The following is a 22,826-nucleotide window of genomic DNA, read 5'->3' as shown; positions in this document are numbered from 1 at the left end:
AGCTTTAGAAATAATGGCGGAGCCTCCTAGCCGAGAACACCACTGCCAGAGCTGCCTTCTCCAATGATTGATACCTCATTTCCGGCCCCTGCAAGACCTTACTGACGAAGTATATGGGCTTCTGAGTCTGGTCCTGCTCTTGAATCAGCACTGCACTAATCGCCCACTCAGTCACTGCGAAATACAACCTCAAGGGCACTCCCACCCGTGGCTTGCAGAGCATAGGAGGAGCCGCCAGATATTCTTTGAGCTTGAGGAATGCCGCCTCGCACTCCTCGGTCCATACGAACCTACTATTTCGCTTAAGGCATTGGAAGTAAGGATGCCCCTTGTCTCCTCCAGTTGAGACGAATCTCGACAGTGCGGCCATCCGCCCTGTCAGCTGCTGTACCCCACTTAGTGAGCATGAATCCTAAGAACTTTCCCGCCTCGACCCCAAAAACGCACTTCTCCGGATTCAGCTTGAGGCGGTACTTAGCTATCGTGGTGAACAACTCTTCAAGGTCAGCTTTGTGTTGCTCCCTCTCCTGGGAGGTCACCATCATGTCGTCGACGTAGGCCTGCACATTTCTACCCAGCATAGGTGCAAGGATCCTCTCCATCAATCTCTGGTAGGTGGCGCCTGCATTCTTCAACCCGAACGGCATGACCTTGTAGCAGTAACTACACGTCTCGGTCATAAACGCCGTTTTGCTCTCATCGCGTGGATGCATCTTGATCTGATTGTACCCCGAGAATGCATCCAAGAAACTCAGCATTTTGCAGCCCGAGGTGCTGTCCACTAACGCGTCGATGCTGGGTAGAAGATACGAATCCTTGGGGCACGCATTATTCAAGTCTGTGAATCTACTCACATCCTCCACTTTCCATTTGCCTTCTTCACTAAGATCACATTGGCCAGCCACTCAGGGTACTGAATCTCCCTGATGTGTCCGGCGATCAACAGCTTCTTAGTCTCTTCCTGTATCACGAGGCGCCTCTCCTCATTTAACCTCCTCCTCCTTTGTCACACTGAGCGGACCTTGGAGTCCATAGTGAGATGGTGGCACAAAAAGTCGGGGTCGATGCCTGGCATGTCCGAGGCAGACCATGCAAATGCGTCCAGGTGACGCGAGATTACTGTTGCCACCTCGTCTTGCTCCTCCTGACTCAGCAGTCGCCCCAGCTTGAAGACCTTACCCCCAATTTGCCTCTCCACCACATTCTCCACAGGCTCGGGTCGCCTATCTAGAGCACCTCTGCGCGAGACTCACTTCTGCGGCCTTCTCTTCTAGGTGTCGCCTCAGCGAGCCCTTCCTCCGGGGGTGAGGCCTCCCGGGTACTTCTTCCATGGGCGAGGCCTCCCCGGGTACTTCTTCCATGGGTGAGGCCTCCCTGGGTACTTCTTATAGGGATCCGGCCCCCCTGGGCGCATCCTCCACGGGCTCGTCCTTGACAGGCGTCTCCCCCGCGGGTACCGCCTTCTCTAAGGGCTCCACCTCCATAGGCGCGTCCGTACTGGGCGGGCGTTCCCACACCATAAACACTTCCTTCTTTGTCTTAAGGCTATTCTCGTAGCACCTTTTCGCCTCTTCCTGATCGAATTTGATCACGATCACTCTGCCGCTGAGGTCGGGCAGTTTCAGCTTCATGTGGCGTGTCGAGGACACCCCCCTTAACCTGTTCAAAGTTGGCCTCACCAGCAGGATGTTATACGCCGAGTTGGCGTTCACAACTAGGTATCGGATGCTCTCGGTACGTGACGCCGTTCCATCTGTAAACGTCGTCCTCAGTTCCAGGTAGCCACGTAGCTCCACTTGGTCCCCTGCGAACCCATACAGACATCCCGTGTATGGCCTCAGCAGATCAGGGGACAACTGCAGCTTGTTGAATGTGGACCAGAACATGACGTCTGCAGAGCTGCCCTGGTCCACGAGGACTCGGTGTACCCTTCTCCCAACGGTGACGACCGAAATGACCACAGGGTCATTATCATGGGGGAAGACACCGCGTAGGTCAGCCTTTGTAAACACAAGGTCTGTTTTCCACGGGTCATCCATTCCTTCTTCAGCTACTGAGTTCACCGATCGCACGTACCTCTTGCGCTGAGAGGCAGTGCATCCTCCTCCTAAGAAGCCACCATAAATGGTGTGCATTTCCCCATGGATCGGCATATCGTGTGCTTGATCCTCTTCTGGTACTGTCAGGACCGCGGCCGTAGAAGACCCAGCCAGATAGTCCTTCAGAAACCCACTTTTCACCAGCTCATCCAACTGATGGCCCAGTGGCAAGCAGTTGTTGATGTGATGCCCGAACGCTTGATGGAACTCGCACCATGCGTCCTTGTGAGGTCCCTGCACTTTGTCAGTCTTCGCTGGGGCCCTCAGCCTGTCTGCTATGTTGGGCACGGCGATCAAGTCTTTCAACTCCACTACAAAATTATGCCTCACCGGCCTATTCCCTTCCGTTCGCCCCCTCGCCTCGTACGGGCGCTTCCTCTCCTGACCTTTCCTTCCAGTTGCAGTCTCGTTCACCATGGCGGGCTGTGCACGCGACGACACTTTGGGGCGTGTTGGTGGAACTCTCGTACGCTTCTCGCACACCTCACCCTCAGTTGCGATGTGCTCCACAGCGCGACGCCTGATCTCTGCAAAGGTTCGGGGGCGGCTTCTGATGATTGATTCGCAGAAAGGCCTAAGGCACATCCCTTTCCTGAATGCATAGACAATCATTGGTTCCTCTGTGGTGCCAACCTTCACCACCTGTGCCCCAAACCGTTGATATACTCTTTCTGCGTCTCTCCTTGATACTGCTTCACATAAAAGAGATCGTACGACACCGGTGGAGGAGCCCGGTTTGCTATGTACTGCTCCCGGAACAGCTGTGAGAGTTGTGCGAAGGAGGTTATGTGGCCGTCTGGAAGGCTGATAAACCAATCCATTGCCATTTCTGTTAACGTGCACATGAAGAGCTTGCATCTCACGGCGTCAGAGCCGCCAACTAACATCATCTGAGTGTGGAACGCAGTGAGGTGTGCCTCGGGGTCCTCCATCCCCGTGAACGTCACCTTCGGACCTACGAACGTGTGAGGAATTACCGCCTCCATGATCGACTGCGAGAACGGCATGGGAAACTCCCTAAGTAGCGTGTAACACTCGCGATCTTCTGCTTCACGACTCCCGGGGTGATTGCGCAACCCGCGGCGCAACTCCTCGTTCACGCGACATAACTCTTTGTTCCTCGCTTGCGACGCCATGAGATCCACCTGTATGCACTCCTGCTCTACCTTTGAGGCTGTCATCGCCTCCTGAAGGCCTTACATCATTTCCATGACCTGCTGCATGGTCATGTCGTCGCTCTCAGCGCGCGTCGAACTCTGCCTTGTCATCCTCATTCTGCGTAATTTCTTGGAGAACTTTGAACTGTAATTGTGATTCTTGAAAAATCTTTCAGTGAGAACCGAGCGAAAACACCAACGAACGATAGAAACTTAGGGAAACTGGGAAACGAACGGTTAGAACTGAGCAAGACCGAAGAGAAACGGTAGAAGATGAACCAAACTGGAAAACGATCGGTGAAACTGAGCAAAACCACGAACAAACAGTGGAACTAAGCGAAACTTCAAAGATGAACGGTGAAAACTTGAACGAGACCGAAAACAATCGGTGAAACTTCAAGATGAACGGTGAATCTTGCAAGATTCTTGAAAAACCTCCTCAGAGCTCGCTATTGAACCTCCAACAACTTGCGGTGGGACAATCGTTTTAGAACGGGCCCCACGGTGGGCGCCAAATGTTCCTGTCGGTTGACCAGATCGTACTTCGTGCGTAGCTAAGACTTCACGTATCAAGACTCCTTCTTCTTTGTTCCAGATCACCACCCTTCACCGCCGTGAGTACCTAAAACAGAGAGAACAAAGGGCGCCCTAGCGGCCGTTTGCACTCCGACGCTCAAGTCAGTAGGCAAAAAACACTATGCACCTCCGTATCGGAACACCGTAACTGTGGTGCCTTGAAGGCGTGTAACTATATTCTAACGAACTTCTCTCTGATGCTCAAATTACTCGTGCGTACAATGTGTAAGCTCGCAAATGATTCAACCGTGTGTAAAAGTGTAAGAACGTACCTTTCTAAGCTTTCAGAAAAGCTTATATACCTTGGGTTTCAGTGCTACTGCCATGTGTCACTTATGACTTAAGCGCAACTCCACGTGGAAGGCCTTACGACGTTGTAACCCAACTTTTGGAAATCCCAGCGCGTAAGTCTTCCCTCCTCGAAGTGCATCCGACGCAGGGGATGACTACCTGGGTGCCAACTCATGCGCCCCAGCCTCTAATCACTCGCCTTGGGAGTATCTCAGCCTTCCTCTCGCACCATGCACATAGATTACCCCTGGGACCTCGCCCTCTCCCGGGTCGTGTCTGTCCCAGCGATTCTCCAAAGGTGGCGTGGATTGCCACGTCCCTACACCTCATGCATGGGTACTTCACGAGTCAGGTCACTCCCTGCTGGTACTGGGAATATGGCCTTGAAGCCACCTTTCTTTTATCTTTATTACTGTTCTGAGGTACCGAGGCCTGAGGCCTCCACGCCCATACCGTGGCCTCTCACTATGCCGCCCCTTCCACGGTCTTCCCTACCCGTGGGTATCGGGGGGTGTCACCATCTAGGCCAAAGTGCGCTCTTAGGACAACGGGTCACGCCTTTAAAGTGGGCGACGCTTAAACCTGTCGACGCCCAAAGCTGGCGACGCCCATACCTGGCGACGCCCAAGGCGGTTAACACTAACTTTCCTCCTTAGAGCCCCTTGGTGGGTCCTATCGTATGTTTGACTTTGGTCAACGCCCGAGGATGGGTCGGTACAGAACTATTACACACATACTGTATCTTAGCCTTAAGATTGGCATGAGCGTCAGAGTGTAAACGGCCTCTAGGGCGCCCCTTTGTCTTTGCAGGTACAGAGTGTTTCGATCCAATGAAAGCACGAACCAAGGCGGAGAGAAGCGGGAATGTTATAGTCGTTAGAATCAACCGGCGAGCGAGTCAACCGACAAGAACAAAACTCACACCAGACCTCCTTGTGTGGTCCCAAATTCCTGTTAGATTTCGGGGGGAAACTCAGCTTATTTGCCATACCCAGCATAGCCAACAACTCCAATGAATTTTTATTCATCATTGCCATGACTGAAAGGAATGTTCGTTTCTGTGTGAAACTGTTTGATCATTTTCTAATTGAATACTTGTCTGTTTGAGATTAAATTTGCCACGTTTCGTCCCAAATTTTGTTGGGATTCTTCCATAAGATTTCAACATTAATTTCTTTTTGGAAAATGTTCCAGAAACTTCTTGCAGTCCAAGGCGCTCCAGTTTCCAGATTTTCAAAATTTTGCCCTAAGTTTTGGAATTTTATTCTAAGTTCATATTACGCTGAAAAGTTCTGAAAACACTTACACAAGCACTTTCATATGTTGTTTGTATCCAGTCAAGGAGGCACGTCCAAAACACAAACAAAGAAAAAAATATAAGGAAGAAAAGTCAAGACGTTCTATTTTGGAAAAATAAGTTTTCCAGTTTTATTTACTCTCGGTCGTAGACTTATTACGCCTTATTCCATAGGTGTTTTGATTTGAAACTTTTACCAGACTTTTCTTATTCCGTGTACTGAGTTGTGCCTGAGATTTCAGCCTAAAATTCGTTACGCAAGTTTTGCAATTATTTTTTATTTATCATTGCCACGACTAAAAGGAATGTTCATTTCTGTTTGAAATTGTTTGATCATTGTCTAACTAAATACTCGTCCGTTTGAGCTGCAATTTGTCGCGTTTCGTCCCAAATTTTGTTGGGATTCTTCCATAAGATTACAACAAGAATTTATTTTTGGAAAATGTTCCAGAAACTTCTTGCAGTCCAAGGCGCTCAACTTTCCCGATTTTGGAAATTTTTCCCTAAGTTTTAGAATTTTAATCTAAGTTCATATTACACTGAAAACTTCTGAAAAAACTTACACAAGCGCTTTCATATGTTGTTTGTATCCAGTCAAGGAGGCACGTCCAAAACATAAACACTGAAAAAGATATAAGGAAGAAAAGTCAAGACGTTCTATTTTGGAAAAACAAGTTTTTAAGTTTTATTTGCTCTCGGTCGCGAACTTATTATGCCTTATTCCATGGTTGTTTTGATTTGAAATTTTTCCAGACTTTTCTTATTCCGTGTATTGAGTTGTGGGTGAGATTTGAGCCTCAAATTCGTTACACAAGATTTGCAATATTTTTTATTTATCATTGCCACCACTGAAAGGAATGTTCGTTTCTGTTTGAAACTGCTTGATCATTGTCTAACTAAATACTCGTTCGTTTGAACTGAAATTTGTCGCGTTTTGTCCCAAATTCTGTTGGGATTCTTCCATAAGATTTCAAGAAGAATTTATTGTTGAACCAAGTAGTGTTCAAGCTTTGAAGAATCCAAATCCTTTGAAGGATGTTGAAGCCTCTGCTGTGCTGGTTTAGCTTAGTTCTGGGGTAGTTTGGATGTAGTAATCCACCCTTTGATTAAATCTAAAGCATAAGCATTCTCAATCTTTCTGAAAGTAAAATGTTTTCAAACTAAGTTAAAACAACCGATTGTTTTGTCGAAACAACCGATTGTTTATACTTAGGTGTTTTGAGAAAAAGATTGAAAACTGTTTTTAAAATGGTTGAACTGTTAAGAACCCAAACAACCGATTGATTCGAGGAAACAACCGATTGTTTGTATTGGGACCATAACAGAAAAACTGTTTTATCTTTGACTGAGCTTTAAATGATTTAACTGCTTACGCTCCAGTCATTAAATGCTTTGACCAATCTTTTAATGCAATTTAAGTGTTTGTAAGAGTTTGTGATTGATCAAAGTGTATGGAATAGGATTCTGCTTGTATTGATTTCAGATTATCTTCTGTAACAAGTGTAATCCTTGTACTCTGTTAAACAAGTTTCGTTTCTGTGTTTGCTGAGATTGGTTGTGTTCTTGAGAGGATCAAGATCAGCAATCTTAGTGTTGGTGTGTTGGCCAAGAAGAGTGTGTCTTGAGGTGTTCAAGGTCATTCTCTTGGTTGTTGTGTAAGTGATCAAGGTGTGATTGTTTAGTGTATTTCCTCAGGGTTTCTGAGAAGACTGGATGTAGCTCTGGGTTTGGAGTGAACCAGTATAAACAACTGTGTACAATCTCTTTATCTCTATCTCTTTAAATTCAGTTTTGTTATTTGATAACTCGTATAAACAACCGATTGTTTCGGTAAAACAACCAATTGTTTTTCCAGTATTGTGCTTTTGCTTTATCTTTTGGAAAAACTGATTTCTTAATCAAGGTTTTCTTGAAGTATTTTCATTCTAAGCTTAAAAGATTCTGAAAATCTTTCTTAAACAATTCACCCCCCCTCTTGTTTAAGGCCATATATTCTAACAATTGGCATCAAGAGCTTTGTTCTTGAAAGTTATTCAAGTTGATCTAAAAATCCTTTTTTCTATGGCTGGAAAACTATCTTTTGAGAAGGGTGCTTCAATCTACAAACCACCTTTATTCTGTGGATTGAATTATAAGTTTTGGGAAGCAAGAATGAAAATCTTTATTGAATCTATTGATCAAATAATTTGGGATTCAATTGAGAATGGTCCTTACATTCCAAAACTCAAAAAGGATAATTCTTTCATTGCAAAACCTTTGTCTAAATGGACAAATGATGAATGTAAGATGGCTCAGCTTGATCGGTCTGCTCAAAACATTATAGCTTTTGCACTAGATACTAATGAATTTTTCAGGATAACAAAGTGCAAAACTGCTAAGGATATGTGGGATACACTCAAGGCTGCTCATGAACCAAAGGAAGCAATGACAAAGAGTCAAGCAAGAAGGAAAAGAAGGCAAAATAAGAAAAGCCTCAATCTTTGCTTCATGGCCAGAAGGGAGGATGACTCAAGTAGTTTAAGTTCATCAAACTCTTTAAACTCTGAAAATTATGGTCAATTGCTTCAAGCCTTTCAAGAAACGCATGAAGAAGCCAACCGATTGGCTCTCTTGAACAATCGGTTAAAAGAAAAGAACAACTGGCTTGAAAACAGAGTAAAGGCACTGGAATAGGATTTAGAAAATTGAAAAACAGATTTTGAAAATCTGGAAATCATTTACAAAAACTCCTCTTGCGAATGTGATACTCTAGTTTGTGAAAATTGCGAAAATCTTGAAAAGAAGGTCCACTATCTTGTTAAAACAGTGGATAAGCTTTCTAAAGGCCAAACCAACTTTGAGAGTGTTCTAGCATCTCAAAACTGTGTTTTTGGAAAAACTGGATTGGGTTTTAATCCACAAAACAAACAAGATAGATTTTCAAAATCATTTTCAAAAATGCCAGAAAAACAATCGAATGGACCATCGAAACAACCGATTGTTACATGCTTCTATTGCATGAAAAGAGGTTATTCTGTGAGGTTCTGTAAAATCAGAAAACATGTTGTTCCTAAAGGTCTTATGAAGTGGATTCCTAAGGAAAATAAAGCTTTAATTGATGAGTATAAACCAGATGAACCCACATTCATAAGGGGACCAAATCTTTGTACTTGAAAATCTCTTTTGTAGGAAATCTTGGAGGAGAGCAAGCAACTATGGTACTTGAATAGTGGATTCTCCAAGCATATGACAGGGGACAAATCAAAGTTCCTGGGTATCTCCTTCAAGCAAGAGGGACATGTCACCTATGGAGACAACAACAAAGGAAGAATTCTCGGGAGAGGATCCATAGGAGATGAGAACATCTTGGTAATCCATGATGTACTTTTTGTTGAAGGCCTAAAGCATAATCTGCTGAGCATTAGCCAACTTTGTGACAAGGGATATCAAGTAATGTTCAAGTCAAACACATGTGAAATCTGTCTACCCAACACCAAAGAGGTAATGTTGGTAGGTAAGAGAGTTAATAATGTGTATCTTCTGGATATCTCTTCACCATGTTCAATTGGATGTCTTCTATCCAAGCAAGATGAATCTTGGCTTTGGCATAGAAGAATTGCTCATATTCACATGAATCATTTGAACAAGCTAATCTCAAAGGATTTTGTCATTGGGCTGCCAAAACTCAAGTTTGAGAGGGATCACATTTGTGAAGCATGCCAAAAAGGGAAACAAGTGAAAAGTTCTCTCAAAATTAAAAATGTTGTTTCTTCTTTGAGACCTCTTGAACTTCTTCACATGGATCTCTTTGGACCCTCAAGAACTATGAGTCTTGGTGGAAGTTATTATGCTCTTGTTATTGTTGATGATTTTTCTAGGTACACTTGGACTCTTTTCTTGGAATCAAAGAGTGATGCCTTTTCTGCATTCAAGAAGCTAGCAAGAAGGCTACAAAATACAAAGAACAGCAACATAGGTTCTATAAGGAGTGATCATGGAGGAGGATTTCAGAATGAGAAGTTTAGCAAATTCTGTGAGAAGTTGGGAATTCTGCATAATTTCTCTGCTCCAAGAACACCACAACAGAATGGAGTGGTAAAGAGGAAGAACATGTCTCTTGAAGAGCTAGCAAGGACAATGCTTAGTGAATCATCTCTTCCTAAGTACTTTTGGGCAGATGCAGTGAGCACCTCATGTTATGTGATCAAAAGGGTTACTTATAAGGCCTATTTTGAAGAAAACTCCATATGAACTCTTCAATGGAAGGAAGCCTAACATCAGTCATCTCAAAGTCTTTGGCTGCAACAGTTTCGTTCTCAACAATGGAAAGGAAAACTTGGGAAAGTTTGATGAGAAAGCGGACCTTGGTATCTTCATTGGTTATTCACTCACAAGTCATGCATATAGAGTATACAACAAGAGGTTTATGACTGTAGAAGAATCAGTTCACGTTGTCTTTGATGAGATAGATCGTAGAATCAATCAAATCCCAAAGACCAGTGCTGAAGAAGATGAACAGAGCATCAGTGTGGAGAAGCTGGAAATCTGTGCAGAAAAACAACCGGTTGATTCGCAGAAACAACCGATTGAAATTATGCAACAGAGTGAGCTGCCCATCATAGGGCAGATAAAGGAAGGTGTCTCCACACGTAGCTCCATCTCAAACTTCTGCAGGCACACAGCTTTTGTCTCTCAAATTGAACCAAAGTCAATTGAGGAAGCTCTCAAGGATGAGAAGTGGGCTGAAGCTATGCATGAAGAGTTGAATCAGTTTGCAAGGAATGAGGTATGGTTTCTTGTCCCTAAAACTAATGAAATGAATATTATTAGTTCGAAATGGGTTTTCAGGAACAAGCTAGATGAGGATGGTGTGATCACAAGAAACAAAGCAAGGCTAGTTGCCAAGGGCTACAATCAAGAGGAGGGCATAGATTATGGTGAGACCTTTGCTCCTGTTGCTAGATTGGAGGCTGTGAGGCTGCTGCTGGCTTTTGCATGAATGAGTGGTTTTAAACTCTTCCAAATGGATGTCAAGAGTGCTTTCTTAAATGGCTACATCAATGAGGAAGTCTATGTAGATCAACCACCGGGCTTTGAAGATCATAAGTATCCCAACCATGTCTTCAAGTTGAAGAAAGCTTTGTATGGACTGAAACAAGCTCCAAGACAGTGGTATGAGAGGCTTAGCAACTTTCTGCTATCTCATGGTTATGAAAGAGGAATGGTAGACAAGACTCTCTTCATCAAAAAGTCAAATGCAGAAATAATTCTTGTGCAAATCTATGTTGATGATATCATCTTTGGTGCTACACAAGATAGTTTGTGTGAAGAATTTGTGGCTGCAATGAAAGGTGAGTTTGAAATGTCTATGATGGGAGAACTGTCTTTCTTTCTTGGTTTGCAGGTTAAGCAAACAAAGAATGGGATCTTCTTAAGTCAATCAAAGTATTGCAAGGAAATTCTCAAGAAATTTGAAATGGAGAGTTGCAAAGAAGCAAGCACTCCAATGCCATCAAGCTGTTACATGGATGTTGATACTGCTGGAAAGAGTGTAGATCAAACAAAATACAAAGGATTGATTGGATCTTTGCTATATCTAACAACTAGTAGGCCGGACATCATGTTTGCGGTGTGTCTATGTGCAAGATATCAAGCAAATCCTAAAGAGTCACACTTCAAAGCTGCAAAAAGAATTATGAAATATCTCAAAGGAACATCATCTGTAGGATTATGGTATCCTTCTCACTCCCCAATTCATTTAATTGGTTATTCAGATTATGACTTTGCAGGTTGCAAGCTAGATAGAAAGAGCACAAATGGCACTTGCCACCTTCTTGGCTCAAGCCTAATCTCATGGCATAGCCAGAAGCAAGCATGTGTTGCTCTCTCTACTGCTGAGGCTGAATATATAGCTGCTGGTAGTTGCTCTGCATAAATCCTATGGCTCAAACAACAACTTGCAGACTTTGGATTACAAATCAGCAAGGTTCCTTTGATGTGTGATAACACAAGTGCCATCAATCTTACCAAAAATCAGATTCAGCACTCAAGGACCAAACATATTGAGATAAGGCATCATTTCATCAGAGATCATGTACAAAATGGGAATTGTGAAGTGAAGTTTGTGGAGACCAAACTGCAGTTAGCTGACATCTTCACAAAGCCTTTACCAAAAGAGAGGTTTTGCTTCTTAAGAAATGAGTTAGGTATCCTTGATCTTAATAATCTCTCCTAAATCTGTTTTTGATACATGCTAAAGTCTATTTGTGAAGACAAATAGGGGGAGAATTAATTGGTTCTTGTATATCTTTATCTGATACTGTATAAAATGTTAAAATCTCTGATATGAAAGTGTTTTCTGCTGCTGCTGATAGAAACAACCGATTGTTTCGTGTAAACAACCGATTGTTTATCATGTTTTATGCTTTGAATGAGTAATAATCTAACTTGCTGCTGTAAGAAGCATTGGACAGTATAAATGTTATTTTTGCAGGAACTGCTTCAGATTCAATCAGAACGAACACAAGCACCAGGGATTTGTCTTCATCAAATAGGGGGAGATTGTTGAACCAAGTAGTGTTCAAGCTTTGAAGAATCCAAATCCTTTGAAGGATGTTGAAGCCTCTGCTGTGCTTGATGTTGCTGTGCTGGTTTAGCTTAGTTCTAGGGTAGTTTGGATGTTGTAATCCACCATTTGATTAAATCTAACACATAAGCATTCTCAATCTTTGTGAAAGTAAAATGTTTTCAAACTAAGTTAAAACAACCGATTGTTTTGTCGAAACAACCGATTGTTTATACTTAGGTGTTTTGAGAAAAAGATTGAAAACTGTTTTTAAAATGGTTGAACTGTTAAGAACCAAAACATCCGATTGATTCGAGGAAACAACCGATTGTTTGTTTTGGGACCATAACAGAAAAACTGTTTTATCTTTGACTGAGCTTTAATTGATTTAGCTGCTTACGCTCCAGTCATTAAATGCTTTGACCAAACTTTTAATGCAATTTAAGAGTTTGTTAAGATTTGATAACTAACTACATCTTTGAATATATTCAGAAAAACAGATTTGACAATCAATCTTTGACAAGCTTTTGCTAAGAGTTTTTGAGTTTTTCAAAGAGCTGAGATTGCTAAGAGTTTGTGATTGATCAAAGTGTATGGAATAGGATTCTGCTTGTATTGATTTCAGATTATCTTCTGTAACAAGTGTAATCCTTGTACTCTGTTAAACAAGTTTCGTTTCTGTGTTTGCTGAGATTGACTGTGTGTTCTTGAGGGGATCAAGATCAGCAGTCTTAGTGTTGGTGTGTTGGCCAAGAAGAGTGTGTCTTGAGGTGTTCAAGGTCATTCTCTTGGTTGTTGTGTAAGTGATCAATGTGTGATTGTTTAGTGGATTTCCTCAGGGTTTCTGAGAAGACTGGATGTAGCTCTGGGTTTGGAGTGAACCAGTATAAACAACTGTGTACAATCTCTCTATCCCTATCTCTTTAAATTCAGTTTTGTTATTTGATAACTGGTATAAACAACTGATTGTTTCGGTAAAACAACCGATTGTTTTTCCAGTATTGTGCTTTTGCTTTATGTTTTGGAAAAATTGATTTCTTAATCAAGGTTTTCTTGAAGTATTTTCATTCTAAGCTTAAAAGATTCTGAAAATCTTTCTTAAACAATTCACCCCCCTCTCGTTTAAGGCCATATATTCTAACATTTATTTTTGGAAAATGTTCCAGAAACTTCTTGCAGTCCAAGGCGCTCCACTTTCGAGATTTTCAAAATTTTGCCCTAAGTTTGTGAATTTTATTCTAAGTTCATATTACGCTGAAAAGTTCTGAAAACACTTACACAAGCATCTTCATATATTGTTTGTATCCAGTCAAGGAGGCACGTCCAAAACACAAAAACAGAAAAAGATATAAGGAAGAAAAGTCAAGACGTTCTATTTTGGAAAAACAAGTTTTCTAGTTTTATTTGCCCTCGGTCGCAGACTTATTACGCCTTATTCCTTGGGTGTTTTGATTTAAAAATTTTATCAAACTTATCTTATTCCGCGTATTGAGTTGTGGCTAAGATTTGAGCCTCAAATTAGTTACACAAGATTTGCAATAATTTTTTATTTATCATTGCCACGACTGAATGGAATGTTCGTTTCTGTTTGAAACTGCTTGATCATTGTCTAACTAAATACTCGTTCGTTTGAGCTGAAATTTGTCGCGTTTCGTCCCAAATTCTGTTGGATTCTTCCATAAGATTTCAAGAAGAATTTCTTTTAGGATAATGTTCCAAAAACTTCTTGCAGTCCAAGGCGCTCCACTTTCCAGATTTTCGAAATTTTGCCTTAAGTTTTGGAATTTTATTCTAAGTTTCTATTACACTGAAAAGTTATGAAAACACTTCCACAAGCACTTTCATATGTTGTTTGTATCCAGTCAAGGAGGCACTTCCAAAACACAAACGTAGAAAATGATATAAGGAAGAAAAGTCAAGATGTTCTATTTTGGAAAAACAAGTTTTCTAGTTTTATTTGGTCTCGGTCGCAGACTTATTACGCCTTATTCCTTGGGTGTTTTGATTTGAAATTTTTCCAGACTTTTCATATTTCGTGTATTGAGTTGTGGGTGAGATTTGAGCCTCAAATTCGTTACACAAGATTTGAAATATTTTTTATTTACATTGCGACGACTGAAAGGAATGTTCGTTTCTGTTTGAAACTGCTTGATCATTGTCTAACTAAATACTCGTTCGTTTGAGCGGAAATCTGTCGCGTTTCGTCCCAAATTCTGTTGGGATTCTTCCATAAGATTTCAAGAAGAATTTCTTTTTGGAAAATGTTCCAGAAAATTCTTGCAGTCCAAGGCACTCTACTTTCCAGATTTTCGAAATTTTGGCCTAAGTTTTGGAATTTTATTCTAAGTTCATATTACGCTGAAAAGTTTTGAAAACACTTACACAAGCACTTTCATATGTTGTTTGTATCCAGTCAAGGTGGCACGTCCAAAACACAAACACAGAAAAATATATAAGGAAGAAAAGTCAAGACATTCTATTTTGGAAAAACAAGTTTTCTAGTTTTATTTGCCCTCGGTCGCGGACTTATTACTCCTTATTCCTTGGGTGTTTTGATTTGAAATTTTTACTAGACTTTTCTTATTCCGTGTATTGAGTTGTGGCTGAGATTTTAGCCTCAAATTCGTTACACAAGATTTGTAATAATTTTTTATTTATCATTGTCACGACTGAAAGGAATGTTCGTTTCTGTTTGATCATTGTCTAACTAAATACTCATCCGTTTGAGCTGAAATTTGTCGCGTTCCGTCCCAAATTCTGTTGGGATTCTTCCATAAGATTACAACAACAATTTCTTCTTGGAAAATGTTCCGGAAACTTCTTGCACTTCAAGGCGCTCCTCTTTCGAAATATGAGAAATTTTGCCCTAAGTTTGTGAATTTTATTCTAAGTTCATATTACGCTGAAAAGTTCTGAAAACACTTACACAAGCATCTTCATATATTGTTTGTATCCAGTCAAGGAGGCACGTCCAAAACACAAAAACAAAAAAAGATATAAGGAAGAAAAGTCAAGACGTTCTATTTTGGAAAAACAAGTTTTCTAGTTTTATTTGCCCTCGGTCGCGGACTTATTATGCCTTATTCCTTGGGTGTTTTGATTTAAAATTTTTATCAAACTTATCTTATTCCGCGTATTGAGTCGTGGCTAAGATTTGAGCCTCAAATTAGTTACACAAGATTTGCAATAATTTTTTATTTATCATTGCCACGACTGAAAGGAATGTTCGTTTCTGTTTGAAACTGCTTGATCATTGTCTAACTAAATACTCGTTCGTTTGAGTTGAAATTTGTTGCGTTTCGTCCCAAATTCTGTTGGGATTCTTCCATAAGATTTCAAGAAGAATTTCTTTTAGGATAATGTTCCAAAAACTTCTTGCAGTCCAAGGCGCTCCACTTTCTAGATTTTCGAAATTTTGCCTTAAGTTTTGGAATTTTATTCTAAGTTTCTATTACACTGAAAAGTTATGAAAACACTTACACAAGCACTTTCATATGTTGTTTGTATCCAGTCAAGGAGGCACTTCCAAAACACAAACGTAGAAAATGATATAAGGAAGGAAAGTCAAGACGTTCTATTTTGGAAAAACAAGTTTTCTAGTTTTATTTGGTCTCGGTCGCGGACCTATTACGCCTTATTCCTTGGGTGTTTTGATTTGAAATTTTTACCAGACTTTTCTTATTCCGTGTATTGAGTTATGGCTCAGATTGGAGCCTCAAATTCGTTACACAAGATTTGCAATAATTTTTTATTTATTATTGCCACGACTGAAAGGAATGTTCGTTTCTGTTTGAAACTGTTTGTTCATTGTCTAACTAAATACTCGTTCGTTTGAGCTGCAATTTGTCGCGTTTAGTCACAAATTCTGTCGGGATTCTTCCATAAGATTACAACAAGATTTTCTTTTTGGAAAATGTTCCAGAAACTTCTTGCAGTCCAAGGCGCTCCACTTTCCAGATTTTCGAAATTTTGTCCTAAGTTTTGGAATTTTATTTTAAGTTCATATTACGCTGAAAAGTTTTGAAAACACTTACACAAGCACTTTCATATGTTGTTTGTATCCAGTCAAGGAGGCACGTCCAAAACACAAACGTAGAAAAAGATATAAGGAAGAAAAGTCAAGTCGTTCTATTTTGGAAAAACAAGTTTTCTAGTTGTATTTGCTCTCGGTCGTGGACTTATTACGCCTTATTCCTTGGGTGTTTTGATTTGAAATTTTTACCAGACTTTTCTTATTTTGTGTATTGAGTTGTCGCTGAGATTTGAGCCTCAAATTCATTACACAAGATTTGCAATAATTTTTTATTTATCATTGCCACGACTGAAAGAAATGTTCGTTTCTATTTGAAACTGTTTGATCATTGTCTAACTAAATACTTGTCCGTTTGAGCTGAAATTTGTCGCGTTTCGTCCCAAATTTTGTTGGGATTCTTCCATAAGATTACAACAATAATTTGTTTTTGGAAAATGGTCCAGAAACTTCTTGCACTTCAAGGCGCTCCTCTTTCCAAATATGCGAAATTTTGCCTTAGTTACTTCAATTTTATTTTGAGTTCATATTACGCTGAAAAGTTCTGAAAACACTTACAAAAGTACTTTTATATGTCGTTTTTATCCAATCAAGGAGGCACGTCCAAAAAGAAAACACATAAAAAGATATAAGAAAGAAAACACAGTCATATGTTTCCAGTTTTGTTTGCTCTCAATCTGAGACTTATTACACCTTATCTCTTTTATATATAGGTATAGATCAAATAATTTAAAATAATTGAAACACATAAAAACTTTAAGGGTGTGTTTGGATCTTGGGGATGTGTGGGGATTTGAAGGAGTTAATATATAAGGATGTGAGAGAAAAATGTGAAGAAAATGATGATGTTTGGATTAGAATATATTAGAATGGATGTGTGAGAAAAGTTTATGGGAGTTTGTGAGTGATGTAATGGTTGTGAAGGAATTTTGATTTTTTTTAAATGTGTAAAATTTTACTTTACAAATTTACCCTTGTCTATTAAAAAAATCTAATAATGAAATGAGTATTTTTTTGTTTAAAAATAAATAACTTTTACATATTCATAATTTTAAAAATTATAATTAAAAAAATATGTATTAAATATAAATAAATATAATTTATAATTTATAATTAAAAAATATGTATTCAACAAATAAAATAAAAACAGGATTTCACATAATTTATTAAAATAAATATTAAACATGTATTATAAAATTAAAAAATAAATCAAAAAATAAATTAGATATTATATAAATAAATAAAAATATTATTTTGTAATATTAAAAATCCTGTAATAATAAAAATTAAAAAATACTACAACAAAAAATATAACACAATTAACAATAAAAAAATAAAAACAACAAAATTTAATAAAAACAAAAATTTTAAATAATTTCTTAAAATATTAAACATATATTTTAAAATTGTAAAATAAATCACATCTTATATAAATAAAAAATATTATTTTTTAATATTAAAAAACCTTACAATAATAAAAAATAAAAAATAGAATAATAAAAATAAATTCAGAAATAAAACATACTTACTAACGACTTTTTTATCCAAATCTATTAATTTTAAGGAAAGATAATATTTACTATTACAGTATATTCTCTCATTACTTTTTACTAAAATCTAAATCCAAATAACTAAAATTCCTATTTTTTTAATAAAGAGTTCATAAAAAAACAAACAGACCCTAAATTATTTAGCGTGTCCACTCTGAACAACACTCCCAACAAAACTTTTTTATTTTTTCAAGTGAGGGCTTGACATTACAGCGGGGTATCTATCGAAACAATACCTAACCATTTAAGAAAAAATACCCCAAAAATATAGGTGAGGTGGGTTTCCGTGGCGTGCGAGAGGAGCATTTTTTGCGTTTGGGGTGTTGAAAAAGGAAACAGAAGGTCGTTTTTCCGTCTAACGAAATCGAATCGGATCCTCTACAACCCTACATAAACATTCTACCCCTCCCTGTTGTCGTTTGCTTTCTTCACAGAAAGTAACGGTGGGATTTCCTTCATCCGCAATCTCCCAACCCCAATACCCTCTGTCACAAACCACTATGTTGCAGAGACCCCGACGCCGTTGCGAGGGCACTGCCATGGGAGCTATTGTTCTCGATCTCCGACCCGGTCTCGGTATCGGACCATTCTCTCTAGGTAATTATTCTCTCACATTTTTTTCAATTCAACACTAATCCAGTCCGTTTCCGAGTTTCACTTCTCTTAATGTAAATTTAGGTCTAAGACATGGTAATTTAATTTGCCTTTTGTCTTTTTGACTGTTGAGGTTATCGCACATATTCAAACTCACGCTATGCGGTTCTATTCAATATTTTAATACAGCTAACTTTATTCGGCGATTGAAGATGGTGTTATTGGCGTTTTGTTTATGGTTTATGTTTTGTTAATGTGTTTACTGACTTGGCTTGTTGCCGATTCCTTGTGCTGTTTAGGGATGCCTGTTTGCGAAGCATTTGCTCAGATAGAGCAGCAGCCAAATATATATGACGTGGTACATGTCAAGTATCTTGATGAGGTTTGTCACAAATGGTTATGGCTTTTGTTATTGTCATTTGTCTTGGCTATGATTGTGTGAACTTGTTCCAGTAATTTTAGTGTCTGCTTCGGGCAGGCTACTTTTGGTGGCATCGCCTTTGTGAGACACCTGTTGTTTTTATTTTTTAAGAGATCAATTTTATTTATCTTAAGTTCTTCTAATGCACATGCAGGAACCACTGAAGTTGGATATTGTTATTAGCTTTCCGGATCATGGATTCCATCTTCGATTCGATCCGTGGTCTCAGGTCTACATATATTTTTAGTCCTTCATCTTGCTCTAGTGGTTGATTTATTCTTTTGTGCAGAGTCCTTATTTGGAAAACATGAAATGATGTGAATCAGTTAGTGAGTTTTTGTTTCTTATGTCTTTAATTGGAAACGTGAGTGCGTGACTAGCTATTATTGCAAGTTTAGAAATGATATGATGGGGCCATCACTAATGCTTTGGTAGCTCTATGGTATCATGAACAATGACTAACAAAAGAACTAAATTAGTCTGACGCATTTGAAAATTCAAACTCAACAAGTCTGTTAAGAATTCCTGCAAAAAGGTATCAGTTCTGAATGTTATTGGATTATCTTAGAAGACTCTGTAGTTTATAGTTGTATTATCATTGAAGCTCATTCTGCTTGCATAGTACAAATTGACAAGAGAATAATGAGAATGGAATTGTATAAGTATGTCTTGGTTGCAAATGGAAACTGTTGAGCCAATGTAAATTATGCATGTTTAAAATTTGGCTATCTTTATTTTTTGTGCAACTTAGTTGGGTTGAATTGTTTGAACTTTTTGGCTTTTCTACACTGTTTCTGTTTCTTTTGTTATAGTGATGTCCTCCTTCCCCTCAAGATGATACCATGCTTGAGAATTGACTTTTTTTAACATGAATGCCTGATATTGCTACTTTGTTCAAAAGTGATGGCACATTACCTAGTATCTTTTTTTTCTTCTCGAAGATCTCAAGCACTAGCACTGTTGTATGCATAATTTCTTATGCTTTCAATCATTCTAAACTGTTGTATAGTGCTTTAATACACTGGAATCCATGCATGACTGAAAGACTCTGTCATGATGAAACATTTCATTTCTATTTTAGAGACTGCGGCTTATTGAAATATTTGATGTAAAGCGACTTCAGATGCGCTATTCAACCTCCTTAATTGGGTGAGTATTTGGACTTGTAATTTTAGTATATACTTATTGTAAAACTATTGATGATTTTTCCACTTATAGGGGACCGTCAACTTTAGCTACTTTTGTTGCTGTATATGCACTGTTTGGGCCTACATATCCTGGAATATTTGACAAGGATAGAGGCATTTACACCCTATTCTATCCGGTACATATTTTTGGATATCAAATGCTTATCTACTATTGACTTGTTTTTTTACGATTCTTTGTTAATAATACTTTCTGCTTTATATTTCTGGATTGCTCTTTAGGGTCTTTCTTTTGCCTTTCCTATTCCAAGTCAATTTACAGACTGCTGTCATGATGGTGGAGGTATTTACTATATCATCTTGAAATTGAAATGTTGTACCTAATTTTCTTATTTTAACATTGGCACTTTCTCTTTTAATTATGACAGTGGAATTGCCATTGGAGTTTCCTGATGGGACCACACCGGTGACTTGCCGTGTTTCAGTATATGACAGCTCCTCTGGTAAGAAGGTTGGCATGGGGTCTTTAATGGATAAGGCTTCTGCTCCACCATTACCTGCTGGAAGCATTTATATGGAAGAGGTTCATGTGAAGGTTTGGTTCCTTTAAACCCTATATCAGTTTGGGTTTTATATTTTTTAGAATGACACATTTAGTTGGCTTCATTTTAGAGAAACATTTTTCCTGATTTGGCTAGGTGGTTTGTAGTATTGACATCTAATTCAGTTTTTATTGGTTATAGCTGCGAGAAGAATTGTATTTCACAGTTGGCTCTCAACACATTCCATTTGGTGCATCTCCTCAGGTAAACATTATGTACTGCTACATACAATTGAAACCATTTGAGGTCTGCTTTTAGTGGATGAATTTCCTATGCTTTTTGTTACTTCTTTTGTCATCCTCCATGTGTTTCATATTCTTTATCTGAAGGGAAGTTTATGCAAAGCTTAATGTTTTATGCAGGATGTGTGGACTGAGCTTGGCCGTCCTTGTGGAATTCATCAAAAGCAGGTGCTCATACCATGAATTACTAATTTTTTCTTCTAATCTTGTTAGTTAATCTCGAAATGGAGAAGTATTAGTATTCACTATATATATATATATATATATTTATTTAAGTAGGTCTGAAGTCTAACTTGAGCATTAAACAACTTCATAATATTTGAGCTAGTAAACTTCCTGAATGAGTTTATGAAGTTGGATTCTTAATTCCAACACTTTAGGTGGATCAAATGGGTATTCATTCTGCCTCTGATCTGCGACCAAGGACAACTCTCTGTGGAGATTACTTTTATAATTACTTCACTCGTGGTCTGGACATATTATTTGATGGAAAGGTTTGTATATTACATCGTGCTTTTTCTTTTTTACATGGTGACATGACTGATAATGGGAACTCCTACATGTCTGTTGTATTTTCAGACTCACAAAATCAAGAAGTTTGTGTTACACACCAACTTCCCCGGTCATGCGGATTTCAATTCTTACATTAAGTGCAACTTTGTTATCTATGGTGCAGATTGTAAGCAATTTTTTTTATTTGCCATAGTGTTTAGTTTGGTCTTGATGTAAGTGTGATTGTAAGTTTTTGTTGTGAATTAAGAAAAAAAATCTATTTTTGACCTTTCCAGCAGTTGGGGGATCATTCGAGGAAGTAAATAATAGCAAACAGAGGGTTATTACACCTAGCACCAAATGGGAACAAGTGAAGGTGGTCTTCTATCCCTTTTATTGGATTATATCTTATGGAGTTATGGAATATTTTTTCTTGAAATATATGAAGCAATTTGTAGAAGAGAATTGGGACTGGCATTTGAAGTGGTTTTCTTATAATGATTAATCAAAGTTTATATCATATAATATTTTTGCGATTGTTTCTTCTAGGAAATACTTGGGGATTGTGGACGAGCTGCTATTCAAACGCAAGGCTCTGCAAGTAACCCTTTCGGTTCTACGTTTGTGTATGGTTATCAAAATATTGCCTTTGAGGTGTGTCCTTTGTATTTATACTGTCCTTCTATTTTATAGTTTAGTCCACAATGATTCTTTGAAGAGACCACTAATATTCTGGTGATGTTAGCAGGTGATGAAGAATGGTTATATTGCAACAATAACTCTCTTCCAATCATGATGATGGTACATTTCTTTTAATGTGCATTCTTCTATTTTATACCCTATTCACTTAGCAAGTAATAACCTTGGTATTTTTTTCTTAAATCTCATCTATTAGTTCAATCTTTAATCAACTCCAAGTCCTAGCAGCCAGTAATAGATCACGTCTTCATTTGTCTCGCTAAACTTTGTCTGTTTGATTTATGTACTCTGTTTGTCCTGGGTCTCACCCATTTTTCTTCCTAGTCTCTAGTTTTAATTTTTTTCTAATTGGGTCCATATTGCAACCATCATATCTATAAACTTAGTGATGATGTGGCAAATGGAGAGATCATGCGTTTACTCGTACCATTTGGTTTTCGTGAATCCAAAGGGATCAAATCAGACGATCCCCCTCCCGCGCTGTTTTAACATTGGAAAAAGTTTATTTAACACCATGGTTTTTCTCTCACTTCCACTTCACAACTCCATTTAATAATAAAATATTATATTTTGTTAATAAAAATTAATATATACAAAGTTTTAAAATATAATAATATATTTAGTTGTCAATTGAAAGTGGAAAAAAAGTAGGTGTTCAAGTATCATTAGCCTTTAACATTTTCATGTGATAGATAAAATTAGATTTCACATTTATTTTTCCTTCTCATGTTTCATTTATTTCTATTTTCTTCAACTAAAGACCTTTAATTTTTCATTTTACTCTTTATCTGTTTCTAATTTTTTTTTTCACTTTCTCTTTTCTCCACCATCATAAGCGTCTTTTTTAGTCAGTTTTGGTTGTTTGAAAACATTGAAAACAAATACGGTTTAGCCTTTTCATTACTGCAGGTCGGACATTTCGTATATATGGTGCAGCATTCCACCATCATTTTCGTTTCACGGTGCTATCTATGGCAATTGTACAGCTATATTACATTTGTACATGTTAAAATTCTGTCATGTAATTTTCTAACATTGACATCTTTCACATAGCTAATGTAAAATATTTCTTTTGCTTTGCCTTTCA

General features: G+C 38.6%; 1 protein-coding gene across 4 annotated transcripts; it reads left to right on the top strand.

The window, feature by feature from the left end:
- Positions 1-17,710: 17,710 nt before the first annotated feature.
- On the top strand, positions 17,711-22,826 carry LOC137810993 (PHAF1 protein At3g51130). Of its 4 annotated transcripts, none has more exons than XM_068612522.2 (15): positions 17,711-18,141; positions 18,438-18,520; positions 18,714-18,788; positions 19,641-19,708; positions 19,778-19,883; positions 19,987-20,047; positions 20,133-20,299; positions 20,448-20,510; positions 20,669-20,716; positions 20,929-21,042; positions 21,128-21,227; positions 21,337-21,416; positions 21,590-21,694; positions 21,789-21,841; positions 22,649-22,826. In XM_068612522.2, exons 1-14 carry the CDS (start codon positions 18,045-18,047, stop codon positions 21,834-21,836), a joined length of 1,215 nt encoding a protein of 404 aa, XP_068468623.1. In that variant the 5' UTR covers positions 17,711-18,044; the 3' UTR covers positions 21,837-21,841; positions 22,649-22,826. The 4 variants fall into 4 exon arrangements, with proteins under 4 accessions (XP_068468623.1, XP_068468625.1, XP_068468626.1 ...); XM_068612524.1 differs by having other exon boundaries at positions 17,713-18,141; positions 21,340-21,416; XM_068612525.1 differs by having other exon boundaries at positions 17,713-18,141; positions 21,340-21,416; positions 22,632-22,826.

This window comes from Phaseolus vulgaris, chromosome 2 (genome assembly GCF_051622355.1).
Source record: "Phaseolus vulgaris cultivar YP4 chromosome 2, ASM5162235v1, whole genome shotgun sequence".
NCBI lineage: Eukaryota > Viridiplantae > Streptophyta > Magnoliopsida > Fabales > Fabaceae > Phaseolus > Phaseolus vulgaris.
The sequence above is the reverse complement of the archived record's forward strand: the minus strand, read 5'-3'. Positions and strand labels throughout refer to the sequence as shown.